The 18,430-nt window shown below is 39.7% G+C and overlaps 3 protein-coding genes across 9 annotated transcripts in view; 1 reads left to right on the forward strand and 2 right to left on the reverse strand.

Annotated features, from left to right (window-relative positions):
• The window catches only part of fzd3a (frizzled class receptor 3a), a 32,729-nt gene extending 25,206 nt beyond the window's left edge, over positions 1-7,523 (reverse strand). The window contains exon 1 of the mRNA XM_061704750.1: positions 7,498-7,523. The gene's annotated coding sequence lies outside the window, so the exon portion shown is untranslated. The remainder of the gene's footprint in view (positions 1-7,497) is intronic.
• fbxo16 (F-box protein 16) lies at positions 1,231-8,458 on the forward strand. Its single transcript, XM_061704754.1, is given in 9 exon segments — positions 1,231-1,335; positions 2,988-3,074; positions 3,076-3,333; positions 3,418-3,588; positions 4,673-4,938; positions 6,614-6,725; positions 7,513-7,762; positions 8,392-8,423; positions 8,426-8,458. Coding segments are annotated over 9 exon segments (1,314 nt in total).
• Positions 8,459-8,694: 236 nt separating this feature from the next.
• The window catches only part of fam49a (family with sequence similarity 49 member A), a 32,632-nt gene continuing 22,896 nt past the window's right edge, over positions 8,695-18,430 (reverse strand). For 3 of the 7 annotated variants that reach the window (XM_061703974.1, XM_061703975.1, XM_061703976.1), the window contains exons 3-12: positions 17,282-17,361; positions 13,637-13,758; positions 13,066-13,171; positions 12,856-12,992; positions 12,695-12,772; positions 12,365-12,481; positions 12,116-12,195; positions 11,369-11,495; positions 11,218-11,288; positions 8,695-10,350 (exon numbers count right to left, since the gene is read on the reverse strand). In XM_061703974.1, the coding sequence (XP_061559958.1) occupies positions 10,287-10,350; positions 11,218-11,288; positions 11,369-11,495; positions 12,116-12,195; positions 12,365-12,481; positions 12,695-12,772; positions 12,856-12,992; positions 13,066-13,171; positions 13,637-13,758; positions 17,282-17,351 (972 nt within the window). In that variant the 5' untranslated portion in view covers positions 17,352-17,361 and the 3' untranslated portion in view covers positions 8,695-10,286. Of the gene's footprint in view, positions 10,351-11,217; positions 11,289-11,368; positions 11,496-12,115; positions 12,196-12,364; positions 12,482-12,694; positions 12,773-12,855; positions 12,993-13,065; positions 13,172-13,636; positions 13,759-16,961; positions 17,042-17,281; positions 17,362-18,430 lie in introns of those variants that run through there. The other 4 variants (XM_061703970.1, XM_061703971.1, XM_061703973.1 and 1 more) reach the window with 3 other exon arrangements.

The raw sequence follows: 18,430 nt of genomic DNA on the forward strand, positions 1-18,430 counted from the left end.
GGTGCTCAAGCACCTGCCCTTTATCCCCCGGGATGAAAAAATTCTTTTTTTTTTTCAATCTATTGTTTTTTCATTCATCAATATTTTAAACAAAATCTGTTTGTCACCAATCCCAGCTAATTTGGTTTGATATTTTAGGGGCATTTATTGAATTCATGAGAGAATCAGAGGCACTTTAAATGATGGCAGGTGTGTGCTGGCCCCATTTAACATGAGTTTGATGGTGATTGCTTATTTCTGAACACATTTAGAAGAGGATGTGTGCACTTGTGCAACCACGTTATCATAGTTGTTTATTCTTACTTCCTCTCTATATTTTATTTCAATTGCATTGTACAGATTACATGTTAAAAACTAGTGGAATAAAAGTTTAAGTTTTGTTTTTTTCTTGTTCTTATTTTTTTATATTGCAAAACTTTCTGGTATGAACAGGGGTGTGCAGACTTTTCATATCCACTGTAGCTTCCCTTCGTCTCCCTTGTTAATAGTTGTATTCTTGACTGTTTTGAAATAAATACATGAGTTAAATACCTACAGTTTTTCCTTAATTTTTTTTGCTTGAGCACCTGGCCCTCCAAAATGTCTAAATTCTTACACTGTTTTGGCCTATGTTCTTACTTACTGAAGTATTGACACATACTGCGTGTTTTGCGCCATCAGTGTGTTCCGCAGCTGCGGCGTTCCGCAGGCCTTCTCGCCCAACATTTGTCATCATTAGAGCCACGGACGCCTGCAGAGGGCACAGTGCACACACCCCACTGCGGTTTGCTTTGCAGCACCCCCTCGGTGTGTCAAATGCTCCGGCAGCCCGTCTGTGTTCGGAAAGCACAGTCACCGTTACTATGGGAACGTGTAAACTATGGACAGGAGAAGTAGGAAGACGGAGGAGAGTTATAGGTAGGTGGACGTACGTTGAAGCCGTCGAGAGAAGCCCAGAGAAGTAACAGTGTGTTTACATGTTGGATTTATTGCCTTCTGCAAGATGTGTTGGTGAGTTAAATTACAGAGCAAGTGAATGTGGTCGTGTGTATGTGAGAGAGAGGCCGTAGCAACAAAAATCCACTTAACACATGGGTGTGTGTGAGAGCATGATGTTTACAACGTGAAGCAGAGGTTGGAATTTTCCGTTTTGAACGAATGGCAACGTGTCCTCCACGTGACAATGGCTAAAAAGCAAGACAACATAAACGCATTGAGCGTGTGTTCCTTTTAACACGTTGTCACGGCCAGATGACCATTAAGATGCCACACGCGAGGTCCTCAGCGAGTCCTGCTAAAATGCAGACCAAGATGAGCGCCTGGACACCCCTGAACCACTCACTGTCCAACAACAAGGTCAGAAGAGCTCGCTTGTGGCGATGCATGCAACACAAAAGACACTAATTGTTTGACTTTGTTAGGAGGTGCCATATAGGCCAAAAATCACATTTGCCTCTCACATACTGTCCACCCAAAAATGTAATAGGATAAGACGACAACAGGCAGAGAGAGGGACTGACAGTACAGCTTCCTTTCTCACGCACACACGCAATTGTTGACTTTCAAACACACAATTGTTTACCCTCACTTATGGTAAATGGTAAATGAAGTGCACTTATTTAAACAAAACAAAAAAAGTCTCATACGGAGAAACAATACTTTTTCCTCTCTGCGTGAGTTTTTTTTTTTTTTTGGGTGGGGGGGTTAGTAAGAGAGTTACTGGTGAATAGGAGAACCTTTTACAGTGTGAGAGGTTTTTTTTAGTGTGTGTGAATTGTGTATTGTGAGTTAGAGTTTTTGGGGGTGACTGTGAGAGTTTATTAACGAATGTGAGGTTTTTCAGTGTATTTGAGTTACTGTGAGTGTGAGAGTTTTTTTGCTGAGGGTTAAAGGTTTTTTGATGGAAGTAAGAGTTTTTGTGTCTTTTTGTTTTTAGCGTGTGTGTGTGTGTTTGTGTATCTGAGTGGTATTTTTGTGCATGTGTGATGTTTTTGGTTGTGTGAAAAAGATTTATAGATGTATGTGAGAGTTTTTTGGTGAGTTGAGAGAATGTTTGGGATGAATGTGAAAGGTTTTGAGCGTGGCAGGTTTTTCTGTGTAAAAATGTTTATGGTGCGTGCTGTGCGTGACAGATTTTTGTTTTAAGTGAGTTTTTTTTTAAAAGTGTATGTAAGATGTTCTTGGGTGAAGTGAGAGTTTTTTTTGTGTGTGTGAGCAAGAGGTTTTCAGTGTATGTGAGAGATTTTGCTGCAAGTAAGAGGGTTTTTAGTGAGTGTAGTTTTTTTGGTGTGAGTGTGAGAAGTTTTTTGGTGCAAAAGTTTGGCGTGAGATGTTTTTTGGTGTGAAAGTTTTTTTGATGCATGTGTGAGTGTTTTGGGGGGAATGTGAGATGTTTTTTGGTGTGCGTGAAAATATCCTTTGGTGTATGTGAGATATTTTGTTAGTATAAGAGATTTTTTTGTGCATGTGAGATGTTTTTTGTCATGAAAGGTTAATTATGTGAGTGTGAGGTTTTATGCCGCATGTGAGAGTTTTTGTTGAGCCAGTGAGTTTTTCGGCATTTGTGTGAGATGTTTTTGGTGACTTGGAGGTTTTTGGTGAATGTGAGTGGCAAATGTTATTTTTGGCCTATACAGCACCTCATACGCAGTGAAAGTGAATCATTGCTATCAGAAACTTTGAGAGACCAGTTTTACAGAAGACTTATGGACAGAAAAGCAAAATGTGGCAATGATAACGTTGCATTGTATTGTGAATATCGAGATGTAAAATGTGACCTTGTGCCATTAAAAGGAAAAAAAAAATATATATATATATATATATATATATATATATATATATATATATATATTGTTACAGAACTCTAAGTCTCACATACACATCCACTATGACAAATGACTGATCAATAGACTGTTAAGAATTCATTACTGTGAACCAACAAATTGAAACAAAAATACCCCATCAAGTTTGTTTTGTTCAAGCCATAACTGCCATTGTGTTCCTGTCAGGTTTTTGAGGAGAGACGAAGCCTTCTGTCAAAGTGGGTACGTTAAGAGCGTCAAGTGTGCGCATTGTGCTCAGACTCCGCCGGGGTCTCTTTCTTCTTTTGATTTGATGAGCACATGAAAAGCATGTGCTCATCATCAGTTTGACAGGTGGTCTGACAGGCAGAGGAGGTTGGTGCTGCACGACTTTGTCAAGAGCTGCTCAAAGGAGCAACTCCGCTTTGTCGACCTCTGTGTGAGTAGACAGCTGCCCCTGCAGGCTGCTGACTTCACATGCTTGCTGCCGAGGGCCATCTGCCTCTACGTCTTCTCCTTTCTGGACCCACGCAGCCTCTGTCGCTGTGCCCGGGTAGGAAGGAACCGACACACGCGCGTAGACCTGTCACATGACACGACGCAATGCATGATGTATGGCTTGTACCTGTAAGGACAGGTGAGCTGGCACTGGAAAAGCATCGTGGAACTGGACCAGCTGTGGATGCCCAAGTCTCTGAGACTTGGCTGGCTCATCAGCTTCTCCCCCACCGTGTTTGAGCAGGGCGTGTGGAAGAGACACTACGTCAACACTGTGCAAGAGATCCTGCTTGCTGGCCCAGCCAGAAAGGTCTGGAAGATGCAAAGTCACTCTAAATAACATCCACGTGCTTCTATTTCACAAGCTAAACCACCCCGAACTTGGTAAATTAAAGCGTCATTCTTTTATTTTACTCATGAAAGAATTGGTTCATTGATTTATCATTTAAAAAAAAAATCAAACAAAATATCTCTAAGATAACCAATTCGACATAAACAGTTACGATTTAAAATTGAGAATAAGTTCTTATTTTTTGTTAAAATAATTTTTTTGACATATGACATTAAAACTTTTATATTTATTCTATTAAAATAATAGGTTTACTAATTAGGTGGTAGGACTGTTTCGCACATCTGCCTCACAGTTCTGGGGACCGGGGTTCAAATCCCAGCCCCGCCTGTGTGGAGTTTGGATGTTCTCCCCGTGCCTGCGTGGGTTTTCTCCGGGTACTCCGGCTACCTCCCACATCCTCAAAACATGCGTAGTAGGTTAATTGAAAACTCTAAATTGCCCGTAGGTGTGAATGTGAGTGTGAATGGTTGTTTGTTTGTATCTGCCCTGCGATTGGCTGGCGACCGGTTCAGGGTGTACCCTGCCTCCCGCCCAGAGATAGCTGGGATGGGCTCCGGCAGCCCGCGACCCACGTGAGGATGAGCGGTAAAGAAAATGGATGGATGGTTTACTAATTATAGTGGAAAACAAACAAATAAACTCTTTTATTATCAAAATACACTTTAATATTTTATAGTGTCACTGATGGTGTAGTGATACACTCGCCTGATTTTGGTGCGGGCAGCATGGGTTCAGTTCCCACTCAGTGATAGTGTGAATGGTTGTCCGTGTCTATATGTGCCCTGCGACTGACTGGCGACCAGTTCAGGGTGTAGTCCGCCTTTCGCCCGAAGTCAGCTGGGATAGGCTCCAGTGCCCCGCGACCCTAACCAGGATAAGCAGTGTTGAAAATGGAAATGGCTATTTTATCGTGATATTGTAACTTTTTTTTTTTTCCTCATCTACAAATGACCTGGCCCATCTGTCCATTTTAAAAACCAAATGTGGCCCTCGAGCACAACAGTTTGTCCACCCCTGGTCTAAAGGTAACGTCCGCCCGCAGGCCGCCGTGTCCCGGCAGCAGACAGCGGTTCCAGATGTAGCAAGAGTCAGCAGTGGACATGAGGACATGACACAAGAACTCTCCCGAAGTGAGGGCCTTCAAGCATCCACCAACCGACAAGTTGGAGGTGTGTCCAGGAGCAGATTGAAAAGAGACAAGCATCCGCTTGTGCTTCCACCTTGGAGAGACTCTGACAGACGTCCCAAGGACATCGTCCGCTTCAATTACCTGGACAACTGTGACCCCGTCGGACAAGCCAGTGCAGCGTAAGGCAGCAAGCGGATTTCCAATATGGTTGACAGTGATCGCAGAATTTGTATTTTTAGCAATTCAAAGCGGTGATATCGCTCATTTAAAGAGATGTACGACCGTGTTCAATCTTTGCAAACAAACAAAGCCTACTGTCTGTAGAGCAATGTAGAGCAAATTGAACAATAGCACTACAGTAGTGTATTAACTAAACAATAATAACTAATAACTGAACAAACCAATAAGTAAATAGAGGAAGGACTGACTGATTTTCAAGCAAATAAAACCAGTTATATGTTTAATAATGATACTTTTTTATGCTTCACCAGAATGCACCACACTCGAAATCTTTTGGATTTTCTCATGGATTCCAATACAAACCGAAAGTAGATGAAAACACAGTTTGTGGGTAATTCCAGTTTCATCAAAATATAGTGACCCAAAATTCGAAACTGGTCGTGGATCGGACATTTTGAAGCTCACTTAAAATTGTGACGTAGCAAAGGGACATTTACCAATTATATGTGTAACCTGAGCCATCTTGTGGAGGGGTGTTAGAGGAATGTAAGGTAAAAAACAATCCTTAAAAAAAAAGGCATGATAATGTATGAAAATAATTCCACATTTACTGTATACAGTATAAATAAGATGGAAGCTTATACTCTAGCTGTCAGAAGGAAGAACTGTGTATCTTGTGTGGGGATTGAAAATGAATAAGGTCATTCATTATCCTTTGTAGCAATGGTTCTCAAAATGGGGTACTTGAACCCCCGGGGGTCCACGAGCCATAACTTGGCGGTCCCCAAAAAATTTGCAATAGGTGATTGTGTTGTATCATTAAAAAAAGTGCATACCATCATATGGGGACCGTTGTGCCAATAAAACAAACACACTCAACCCATTACTCCTCACTCGTTTAACTTTCTCTCATGTTTGTTTCTTATTTAGAGATGTACAGGTGAGGCAAGGCAACCTTTACAAAATATTTTATGTCTTTGGCAATGTTCACCACGACTTACTTTGTGATTGCCTTTGCTTGTCCTACGGAAAACAATGGGAAAATGATTCCACTCATGTCTTTTATTTATTTTATTTTTTTTAGCAGGAATTGAAGTCGCTAGTTGCTTTTTTGAAAAATAGTCGCACAGAAGGTTCGGAAGAGAAGCAAAGACATCAATACTGACTGCTTTTGTAAAACGTTAGTGGAAGCAGTGCATGTCAGCTAGTGATAAATATTAAATTCAATTAGTTTCTGGGTCGCTTATGCTAATGTTAAACAGCAACACCTTTTGTGACTACTACTGATTAGTCTAATATGTCCCTTCTTCCTTGGTCATCTTCCATCATATAATTTATATTCAATAGACTGTAGCCAAATCCTACATAGTTAGAAGAATTAAAAGGGGAAAAGATGGAATTTTTTTTAGTATGTAGTAGTAAGTAGTAGTTTTATTTGTCCCACAAGATACAATCTACACAGTATGAAACCCTAATGATTTGGACTCCACAGGGCCAAAAAGCTGTTTTCAGTATATACAGTATGACTTTAGCCTTGATGGTTGGTAAAAAAGAAAACAAAAACAAACAAGTGTACCACCCCTTTGACAATTCATTGCTCCCCTGCCCCCAAAAGACATAAGAGTCTACTTTTTTTCTGTGTATGGCAATCAAGACCGTGTTGTGTGTCTCCAGGCAGATGAAGAGCAGAGCAACCACTTGCAGCAGTAAAACGGAGAAGCCAGACGACGAGAGACAGAAAACGCTGTCTGAGACCAGTTACAAACTACGCAAAGCTAAATCACTGGTAACCCACGCTTCATTTATCACCGCAACAATAGCCCCACTGTGACAGTGACCCCGAAATGTTGAAGATCCTCCACCAGCAGACTTCATGCATTATGGAGCAGCTTTTTACACGGGGATGCATGTTAATGATGACAGGCTCACAGAGGGAGGTGACAGGAGGTGATGCAAATGTTGCTTATGTTATAGGAGAGGGTGAAACAGAGGACACCGGAGCATTAAATATTGAGGATTCGGAAAAATATCCATGAATTTGGGCAACTATTAACATTTTTAGTTTGTTTAATGAAAGAATGAACATCTTGACATTCAAACTAGATCCAAAAATATATTTCATTCATTGTTGGTGCTGCCTTTTCACGACTCACTACAACCGAATTCACCTATTTGAACATTTTTTAAGCTATTCAATTTTTTGGTGCTCTTTATGAAATGCCCGAAGATGCCCTGAGATGAGGCCAAAATGGAATGGAAAAATAGTGGTTTTGTGCCATCCAGTGACAAGGAACTATGTTGAAGTGAGGGGAGGAGCTCACACAGGCCAAACCCCTGTTTGATAGAAATAAGTACAGCAGGGCTCGGTACCCTGTGAATAACAATGCCCTTCCCATTTTAAAACAGAAGCAATAATTCTCCATTGACCAATTAACAGGCATCAGCATGTTTCGCTCCACCCTTGTAGAAAGGAAAGGCCTCTCTTCAAGCGATTAACTGGTACTCATGCAGTTGTGTAATCAATCGTTCCAAAATATGATTCTCTAAGATATTCTGACCTTCCTTTCCCACAGATGTTCCTCACGTCAAACAGCAGACCCCACCATCCTGTTCCTCTTCCTCCTCCTCCTCGTAAGACCCAGTCTCGCCCCCATTGGGCATCTGACAGTTACAGCTACCCCGCCGCCAAGGAGGAGGGAGAGATCCTGCTGCGGCAGGCCCGGTGGAACGCCGGGAAACGTCCAGGTCCAGTGAGGACGGCCGTACCCAGGCTGAGCGTGGAGGCGCTCAGGGCGTCCCAGCGCTCGAACAGGACCATACCCAGTAAGTCGTCGTCAACCCCCTCACTCCTCTGGGCTGAATATGATGTAAGCACATAGCAAGAAATATTTTCAGGAGACTTTTAAACTCCTTAAAACATAAATTAATTAATTAAACAATTCTGATCTCCTCCAAAATGTGCATGTTATGCTGCAAACAAAGCATTGAACGAATGTTCATTTAGAAATAGAAAAACTTGATCAAACATTCAGCCTAATAGTACAGGTAAAAGATAAAATGCTAAATATTTTAGCAGTCAGTTAACACTGGAATGGTTTTCTGTTCCAGCACGACAAATGCAAAAACCATAAAAGCCTGAATGGATGTGTTTGGGAACACCTTTGGGATGAACTAGAACGGCGATAAAGACTCTTGTCCTTGTGTAATAGCCTGGTGTCCCCCGATACTTTTGTCCTTACATTGTATAATGTCAGCATGATTAACTAGCTGATTAAGTAGACGATTAAGTAGCTGTGTGTTGTATTTCAACAGAGTGGTGTCACCCACTTAAAGGGCAGCAATGTGTTTGAAGTCGTGTGCTTACGTGTTGGTTTGTATTATGTAACGCGTTGGACCTTTAATTTGTGTTACTTGAGTACATTTCAATCTCTGTCAAACTTGACTTCTTCCAGGTGCACCGCTGTTTGATTTTGAGCCCTGGACTCCCCCCCCCTGTCCTTCACACAATACGTGGACTGATACACATCGCCACCTGCAGGCATACCAAGGAACGTGCAGCTGCATTATTGCAGGGTTTGAAGCTCCATGAAGGTTGGTGCTGGTGTTCATTTAAAAAATAAAAAATAAAAAAACTGTCAGATGCCAAGTTGATTTATTTATACAGTTTTGTGAAAAAATTAAAATGCTAATCACTTTCATTGCTTATCCTCCATATATTCTGCAGTGCTGTCAATCATGAGAAAGTAACAACAAACTGAGTAAGAAATGTACCACCTTTATTCTCCAATTCACACAAGCCTTTCAGCAATACAAAGCCGAAGCAATTTATGTAATAGGCAAGTCCACAAATGATTTAATGAAATCAAAAAATATCCTGCATTCAATACAGTAAGTAGCACATCAAAGGCCCGCAGGAGAGCTTTGCATATGTCCCGTGATCATGACAGCAAATGTACTGTACATCTTGTCATTACATCGATGAATACATTATATGAAATCCAAAGTACGGCTCATGTGGGGACATACATATTAAATAACAAGACAGTGACCAAAACATTTGAAATTAGTGACCGTTGAATTGTAATTGAATCATAAACAGTACACTGTATGCTTCAGTCAAAAGTAATTCCTATTCGTGGTTGCTTCATAATACTTGCTCTTTAATGGGCATTGTTTAAGGCTTAATCATGGCAATCAAGTACAGGAACATGTGGAGACAAATTAATTGGGAGGCAATTTATAGTCATGTAATCCAGCCATGTACTTTAACATTAAGTCCCACAGTCACTAATGATGTGATTGTCTGGTCTAGTTTGAGGAGCTCCCTGGTGCGATGTTAGCAGAATCAAAAGGATTGGCAATAAAAGTGTGATTGATAACCAAGCCGATTCAGTCACTATGCTGGTGTAACGACACCATGATCATTGACAGTTGCCATCAACATGACATTTGACACAGCAGATCCATTTTAAGGCAATTACAATGAGTACAGTTGCTCAAAATTTTGATTTTAAGGCAACAACATGACAGGAGTGGAATCCAAAATTTAAAAAAACTAGTTAATAATTTACAAATAATTCACCCCCCTCACACACTCAAACAAGGCAAAACAAATTCTATCAAAACTGGCAATTGAGCAATATATTAACAAGGATGAAATAAGAAAAACACATATGAGGAAAATAGATTTTTTGTAATTAAAAAAAGGTGTTTTGTTAAAAATATATGATACAGAATATAAAGAGGTTTTCGGCCTTACTTTATACACTAACAGATGAACCAAATTAGTTCAGAGGGACGTCACAAAACAGAAATGCATCATTGACTGTGGTGAGTATGTCCAATCTTTTCTCTCAAGCACACTCAATGTGCAGCTTCATATTCACAGTGGATTTACATCAACAGGTACACCAGAATGGGGCAAAAAAAAAACCCATAAAAAGTAAAAATCCTTGTGACGATACATCTAAGCAGTCAGTCCCTGACCTGTCTCCACTTTTTAGCCCTTCAAAGCTAAACATGTCTTTGATTAATCTCATTCTGTGCACAAATTGATTGAATAATGTCCTTTTTTTTTTTTTTTGGCACAATTTTGTGTGGGTATAAAAAAGCATTTAAGAACATTAAGATTTGGCTAACAGAAATGAGAAACGTTCTCAGCTGATAATAGTAAAAGGATGAAATTGTGTAGTTGTAGAGTCGCATGCACCTTTAACTTGGACAGAATGACTATGCAAAGTGTTAACAGGTCTTTTAAATAATGTAAACATATACATCTTGCTTGAGGTCAGAGCATAGATCCTCTTCATATCTTTTTTTTAATACAAATAATAATAATAAAAAAACATTACTGGAGCATTGTCCGGATGTTTTTTGGAGTGGACTCATCGTTCAGGTGTTTAGTGGTGAATCTGAAGAGAAAAGATAAAAATAACACACATTTTATTTTATCCAAATATCAACAGAAATGTGGCATTAATAGCTGTTGTTGCCCTCAGTTTCCATCCATCCATCCATTTTCTGAGCCGGTTCTCCTCACTCGGGTCGCGGGCGTGCTGGAGCCTATCCCAGCTCTCATCGGGCAGGAGGCGGGGTACACCCTGAACTGGTTGCCAGCCAATCGCAGGGCGCATACAAACAAACAAGCATTCGCGCTCACAGTCATGCCTACGGGCAATTTAGAGTCTCCAATTCCAAGACCGGAGTGCCCGGAGAAAACCCACGCAGGCACGGGGAGAACATTCAAACTCCACACAGGCGGGGCCGGGGATTGAACCCGGGTCCTCAGAACTGTGAGGCTGACGCTCTAACCAGTCGTCCACCGTGCCGGCGCCCTCAGTTTCCTCTCGAATAAAATTTGTCACCTTGCCACGGCCAACCGCCATGTCTGGAAGTAATCAAAAGAGACTCCCTTCTCCATTGTCGCATGTTTGTGGTGCGTTCTGAATGATACGTTCAATGCAAAGAAATGAAAGAAATGCTTAAAAAAAAAAAAATCCCCTCCGCTCGACCACAAAATAAGGAAGTACTGTACTAAAGCCTAACTCAAAATCAGTAACAGGTTTGAATAAACTCATTAACTTCCAATTTCACCCGACCTTCTGTATTTCATGATCCGTATGTCTGTTTGGCAAATAAAACCAACTGTTTTATTTTGCATTGTTATTGCAAGCACATTAGTATGCTTTCATGAGTATTAAATTCAATTACTGTTCCCCCTCAAGCCTAAACAGTGACACGTATATATGTATAACTATGCTCAAAAGGCAGTGACCTACTTGAGAGCATTCAGCAGGCCTTCTACATTGTCTGCAGGCTGGTCTTTCAGCACTTTTATGCAGCCCTTCATCTGGAGAGACAATAATCATGTCAGAACTGCATCACATAGCAGTGATGTGTGTGGCGTGTAGTTCTGCGTGAGGCACATACGTCGATCTTGGAGGACTTGTTGAAGGCACCGTTGGGGTGCACATGGTCATAGAGAATGATGACGCCAACCATGACCCTCATGCAGAATAGGAGTGTGTCCTCGCTGCTGAAACGACTTGAATATTCCCTAAACACAAAAAACGATGTCTTGGTAAATGAAGAATAATCTCCACACACGGGCCACATTAGCTACACATACACAATTTAATAAGAGCAAAAAAAAAACAAAAAAAAACTGATATTCTACTTCGATATGCTCAGTTTTCATAAAAGTTTCCATATCCTCTCCAATTATTATTATTAATATTATAGAGCAAGCTGCTTCTTCCCTGGCCACTGGGGATCGCAGTTTTACTGTTGCATCGAGGTGATTATGCATGCTGGGGTCAGTAGCCTGATGTGCGGCGGGAGTCGCCTGATGTATTTTTTTTCGCCAGTGTCCAGTTCAGTTGCTTGTAGGCTCGAGCGCTCTGAGTGCAGCGGGCTTAACAGAACAGTCACAAAATTATGTTGCTATTCCAGTTGGAGTCATTTTCGCTGGTTTTAAAATACTGTATCTTGTTACTATGCGTTTTCTGCATTTCGATCAAATATATCAACCGAAAATATGTATTTCAGTAATGTTTTTTGGGGGGGTGAAATAAGCGCAACTATTAATTATTAAATAATAATAATTATTATTTTCAAAGTAAACTGATTCAATGAAATTGTCAAAATAAGAGATGGAACATTCACATATGAACTCACGGTGTCTCCAACATGACTTTACAGATGCTGGCCATGGTGCTCAGACAGTCTGTCGTGTTCTCCAGTGGAAGAGTCTTGTTCTACAAAAAGACACAAATCAAAATAGATTAATATAAAATATACGACCACTTGACATGTGCTGTCAAAACAAAAAGTGTGTTGCAAATGATGCACAGTGCAAAATAATAAGTATATTCCAGAATATTTTCAACATTGTTTGCAATGCAGGAATTATCAAAATAATCTTACCTCAGTCACAAAGTTTGTAGTTGCGTTGCTGAGTGTTTTTAGCATTGGCGTGGCCTCAGCGTAAAACAGAGACATCCTATTGGCCATCTCATTATTAACTTCATTTTCAATATCCAACTGCAGAATCACAATGAATTAAACATTTGTCAAGAATCAGGATACATTAATTGAATTGCAGTTAAATTTCAACAAAGCCAACCTAGTTACACACGCCAATATTTTCCTTATTATTTATGGTCTCGATATTAAAAAAAAATTGTGTGTGTACCAGCCTTTATATACACCTTTACTAATCTTATGTTCATATTAATTATGTTTGGAACAGCTTACATTCATGTTGTTTATCCGATTTCGACTGATGGTTCTTCTGTAGTAGCTGAAGTCATTCTGAATGGCAGGAATCCTCATCTGAGGTAGAACAAGCAATGAGTCAAACTGTCGAGGACAAAATTATACATCACATCAAGACGTGAGTGCGCAGCATTTGGTACCTTGAGCTCATCGAAGCGAAGAGTGAAGTGGAGGATTTCTGCAAACTGTTTGGCCAACGCCTGTTCCTTTTCCAGATGCTGAGTGGGCGTGTAGGGTGGACATGTCAGGGACTCCAACAAACTCTGTAGAGCCTCCTCTGCACACAAATACAAAATCCCAACTGTTGGTTTCTGCTCAAACCCTAAAAATGCTGTGACATTGCCACGCACCTAGTCTCAGAGAGAAACTGTAAAACTTCTTGAGTTTGATGACAAGAGGGCACACTGAGTTCCAGGCTCGCTCCTGAAGCATGAAGTCACTGGGGTTTTGAATTGCCTAAAGAGGATACATAAGATTATTTATTTGACCAAGAATGACAACTATAGGTGTAAACACATATCTTGTAGTTGTTCTCTAAACCTATTTGTAGTCCTCTTTATTATCCTCTAGAAAATTCTGTTCTGTCTCCACTAGCCATACATAGCATTCTCTTTGAAGGACAATAAGTTGCAAGCCACTTGTAGCATGCTACCACCAGCCCTGCATCCTCAATATTTGACATCATCATAAAAACAGACCCACATATCACCTTCCTAAAACAATTGCCTTTCACCCCCACCCCTACTTTTTATTGCTTAAATCATGTCCTCATAACACTGACCACCTCTGCTTAAAAAAAATGAATAAAACAAATAGATAAATTAAAAAAAAAAACTATAATGTTCAAAATTAATGCATGTCTAAGGGTACAAAAATGAATATGAAGGTCCTTGCTGGGATTTTTGTAAATGTTCTTCTCACATCTCTGATCTCCTGTCCGGCTCCTTTGTATGCCTGTAGACCTAAAAGGATGCTTTCAGAGTCCTGGAGGACGGCGTTCACCTGGTTCCAGACTTCACACTCTCCTTCTGAGGGCTGCGCATCTAACATGAAAACATTTACAAAGCAAACACTTATACTGTATATGGACAACAGGTACCTATGCTGACAGTATATTACAATTGTTTCTCACATCAAGAATCTATTCATGTCAGGTCTGCCCGAGTACAAATATCAAAAGAGTGGCAAGCTAAACTTAATCTCAAGTTTAATACTATGAATTGAGGCAGATTTAAAAGACATTTATATGATCATGAAAACCACATACTGTGGGGAAAAGGGAAAGAATGCTGAATGTTTTTGCCACTAAAATAGTTTATAATTGTCCAAAGACGTGCAAAAGCATACAGCATATTGTTGGGTTGAATTCTAAAGCATCACTTCACTGCAGTAACCATTTTCTATCTTGATCTCATGAGCAAAGAGGTCAAGAAACTACATTTTAATCATGTTGGAGAAACTATAAGTGCTCTACTGCAGTGAATGTGTGGGCTTACAGGGCAGGCTGTATGAGAACATCCATCCATTCATCCATTTTCTGAGCCTCTTCTCCTCACTAGGGGTGCGGGCGTGCTGGAGCCTATCCCAGCTATCATCGGGCAGGAGGCGGGGTACACCCTGAACTGGTTGCCAGCCAATCGCAGGGCGCATACAAACAAACAAGCATTCGCACTCACATTCACACCTACGGGCAATTTAGAGTTGTCAATTAACCGACCGTGCATGTTTTTGGGATGTGGGAGGAAACCGGAGTGCCCGGAGAAAACCCACGCAGGCACGGGGAGAACATGCAAACTCCACAGAGGCGGGGCCGGGGATTGAACCACGGTCCTCAGAACTGTGAGGCAGACGCTCTAACCAGTCGTTCACCGTGCCGCCTGTATGAGAACATGCTAGATTAAACATGACAGCAGAAGACGACACAGACATGCTTTCTAAATCCTTTCTCTGACTTGCATATTGTGTTTCCCCAGTAATATTTTGTGCATGACTTAATCTCATTGCTATTGTCTATTGGCAGGTTGATTTGGTTAAAAAATATATTGTACCTTGCCCATGGTTACTACAAGACCATTCTAAATAAGGACTACATACACTGTCTAGTACACTCACCAGCCACAACATTGAGTGCACTTCCGTACTAGTACAGGGTTACAAAAATTAAGGTGTTTCCATTTATGTTACCTTAATGAGCTACATTCAAAGCTATATTCCAAGCCGATCTTTTCTTTCAACAACAATAACAAAAATAAATGCATAAATCACACCACATATTTATGTTATGAAATGGTATATTTTATTAAGTTTGGGTCTCAGGTAGAACCAAATTTCTATATGAAAACTTTTTGACTATGAAGCTATAACCAATCTTGTGGCTGGTTAGTATACATATGCGTAAACACGGCTCGCCCCAGACTTCAGGGAATATTTCACCAGGGTGAGTAAGCATACGTTCTAACAGTGAAACTTTGTCATTTTAAATCTTAAGACTGTCACGACCAAAGACAGCCTAACTTGCTGCTGTAAATATAAAGCATCACTGAAACCTTTCCCATTATCCCATCATTTACTTTCTACCGGGTAAACAAATACTGAGGTTGGATGACATGCCACAGCAGGGACATAATTCTGGGAGAGATAGAAATTAAAGCCTGCCTGTACGTTTACATGCCCACATTACAAGGTGCAATTCAATCATTGGCCAAACTCTACAACGCTGGTTAGCGATAGTGCTCCTTTCAGCTCAACGAGGAAGATGTTGGTTGCCAGTCTAACGAGTACAAGTCGAGTGGTTAAAGTGACTATTTTACTCCTCTGCATGTCATACGTGTGGTAACACTTGTTTTTGTACAAATATCATCTTTGGCTCTTGTGCTTATGGTAACACTTAAAAAAATCTCAATACTCATGATCGTGTGCAAACAATAGTGTTGACATTTTACTACTAAATTCCCATTATAATTAATGGATGTTAATCAAAACTAAAAACTGGTATGATAGTGGATTAAATAGATTTTGATGGCTTGCTTTGACTTAATTATTTGGACACAAATGTCTATTTTAAATAGAGGAATCACCTACATATTTATGATAGCTCCATTATTGTGTTAGCACATTATGGATTCAACTAAATATTGCAGAACAGTATTGCACCTGTAAATGGTCTTCACACCAACTTTAAAATAGTTACTATTTTTAGGGGAACTTTCATTAGGGTGATGAAAGGCACAGATGACGACTGCTGGTTTTTACCATTATTATTATCTACTTGACATATTGTCTTGGATGACCAAAATACAAATGCATTACTGTTTAGATTTTTTTTTTTATTTGTCCATTTTTTTTTAAATTCAATAGCTAAAGGACAAATGCAGTTTTGGTGTTAAAATACACCTGTTTGACATGTGGATTTCAGTCATCCTGTCAGTTTAAAACTGATGTTCTATAGATGTTCCATCACTTTATTTGTGTTTCTTCCATCTATCTTTAAACTGATGTAAAATGAATTTATTTCCTCATCAATGCAAGCATGCCCTCACTCCCTCTGACTTCATCTTTTTTTGAGAATCAATGGTGTTAGAGTTCCAGGTAAGGCCATGGGGACTGGAGGATACACCGATGGAAATGTTTAAATACCAAAATAATTTTGTTTTCAATCGAATCTAGTTAGCGTGTGTTAAGCAAACTTTTAAACAGTTGAACAAAGTCAGATTGAGTTACTTAGATACACTTTAAAAGTCTAGTTTCAATCAGTTTAATGCAGTGATATTTTTTTTTCTTCTATTCCACGTAAAGTGACTGAGTGACTACTTGTTTGCTATTCAAAAATTCTCATCTCCTGTACTGTGATGAAGTTTGTTCATGGCAACAAACAATATTGAAAACACATTTAACCGGCACTTGGTTTATCTGCAATAATATACTGCAATAATATATCATTTACAAATTGATGAAAACCAACCAACAGCAGAGCATGCATACACAAAAGAGTAAAAGCAGACTGCTAAGGTCAAGGGTCACCTTCATTTTTTATTTATTTTTGTCAACTTAGCATTAAGTGTATAGATCTTGGAAAGCATACTGAAATCAATCATAATAACAAAGGCTGCCTTTAAAACGACATTGGTCAAAAGAGAATGGTCGGTCAATCTGAAGCAGAATAAGATGACCCTTGAATTCTTGGGATTAAAGAGGACTGAATTAAGAAAACCAACTTTGGCCTGTTAGAAAGACAGGCTATGCTCACTTTCAAAGTCAAGGAAAAAGTTTGGCCCCTGCTCAAGCTCAGTGCAAGTGAGCACCTTTAACAGATTCCCCATTTGGCTTCTGCAAGACAGAGAAAAAAAAAAGGAACAGACACACAGGGAGAGGACGAAAAGGGAAGAAAAGTATAAGTGATGTTAAAAAGTTTTTTGAACAGTCAGAAACGGTAGATTGGAGATGAGAGAGTTGAGTTTCACATCTGTGTGAAAAGAAAGCATGAAGGAAACCTGTAAACAGAAAGGAAATAATCTCCTCCTCTTTCCATTTTATCGCTGTTTTTCCCCACTCCTCTGCCAGACTTACTTTCAAAGTCCAGGAAAAAGTGTGGATAGTTCTCTATTTCCCTTGTAAGGACTTTAAGCAGGTTACCCATTCCAGCAAACCTGATGGGCAAAATGGTGGTAAAGCACACAAAACAAATGAATACAGACAGTTCATAAAAAAAAAACTGGTCATAATGTTGTTTAACTGTATGATTTACCAACACAATCAGTCACATAAAACAGATTATGTTGATACAACGGTACCACAAAATACAAACACCCCAATGGTCGAGGAAATCGGAAACTGACCAGTTTTGGGGGAAATTCTGCCTCAAAATTCACAAAACACAAAATGAAACCAAAGATAAATCCTCTCAAAACTTTTTGCGCCATTGTGACCTAGTTGTTTATTTTTACTTCCCCTCTCTAAAATAGTTTTTTTCCGATTGAGCTTTGCATAGCTCACGTTAATTAAAATGTAGGGACAGAGCCCTGCCGCGTATAGCAGAAAACCACGATTAATTGACAACCCTCTCAATTTTAATTTTTTTATAATTGCCTGAATTACTTGCTTAAATTGTAAATATGACAATCTTTGACTCCAAGATATGTAATATCATTTCAAACTCTAATTGTACAACATTAAATCTATTTATCATTTACCCTTAAAAAATACCCTTACCCTTAGAGATGATTTATTTGATTTAAAAAAAATAAAAATAAAAATGACACTACCAACCACGGTTTTAACTTAGCTCCGACCTGAAATAAAAAGATCTTAGAACAGAAAAGATGTATAACTTAAACACACGTCCTTGACACCATTTACTATTTTCCCATTCGCCAGGGATTTTGGAGGCCTAGGGCGTTACATAAAAAGAGCACAGAAAATGTGATTAGGTGAGTATTTCAGTGAATAGCTGAGCATAGGTTGCTAAAAAACAAAAACAAAAGGTGAAGGTTCACTGTACTCCACATTTTCATGGAACACTTGAGAATTTTAAAAAGAAAAGAAAATGTTGTGAGCAACATTTTTCTCTGTGCTACTATGCTCAGTGGTCACTTCTGGGCAGGTGATATTATGTTGCAGTTATACTATTGTAAGAGTCGACCGTGTGGTGCTTCTAGACTAAACTTCATGGATCCTGAACCAGTCTCTCTGGATTAGTGCCTTTGTAAACAAGCCCAA

The sequence above is a fragment of the Phycodurus eques genome, chromosome 18 (assembly GCF_024500275.1).
Source record: "Phycodurus eques isolate BA_2022a chromosome 18, UOR_Pequ_1.1, whole genome shotgun sequence".
In the NCBI taxonomy this organism is placed as follows: domain Eukaryota; kingdom Metazoa; phylum Chordata; class Actinopteri; order Syngnathiformes; family Syngnathidae; genus Phycodurus; species Phycodurus eques.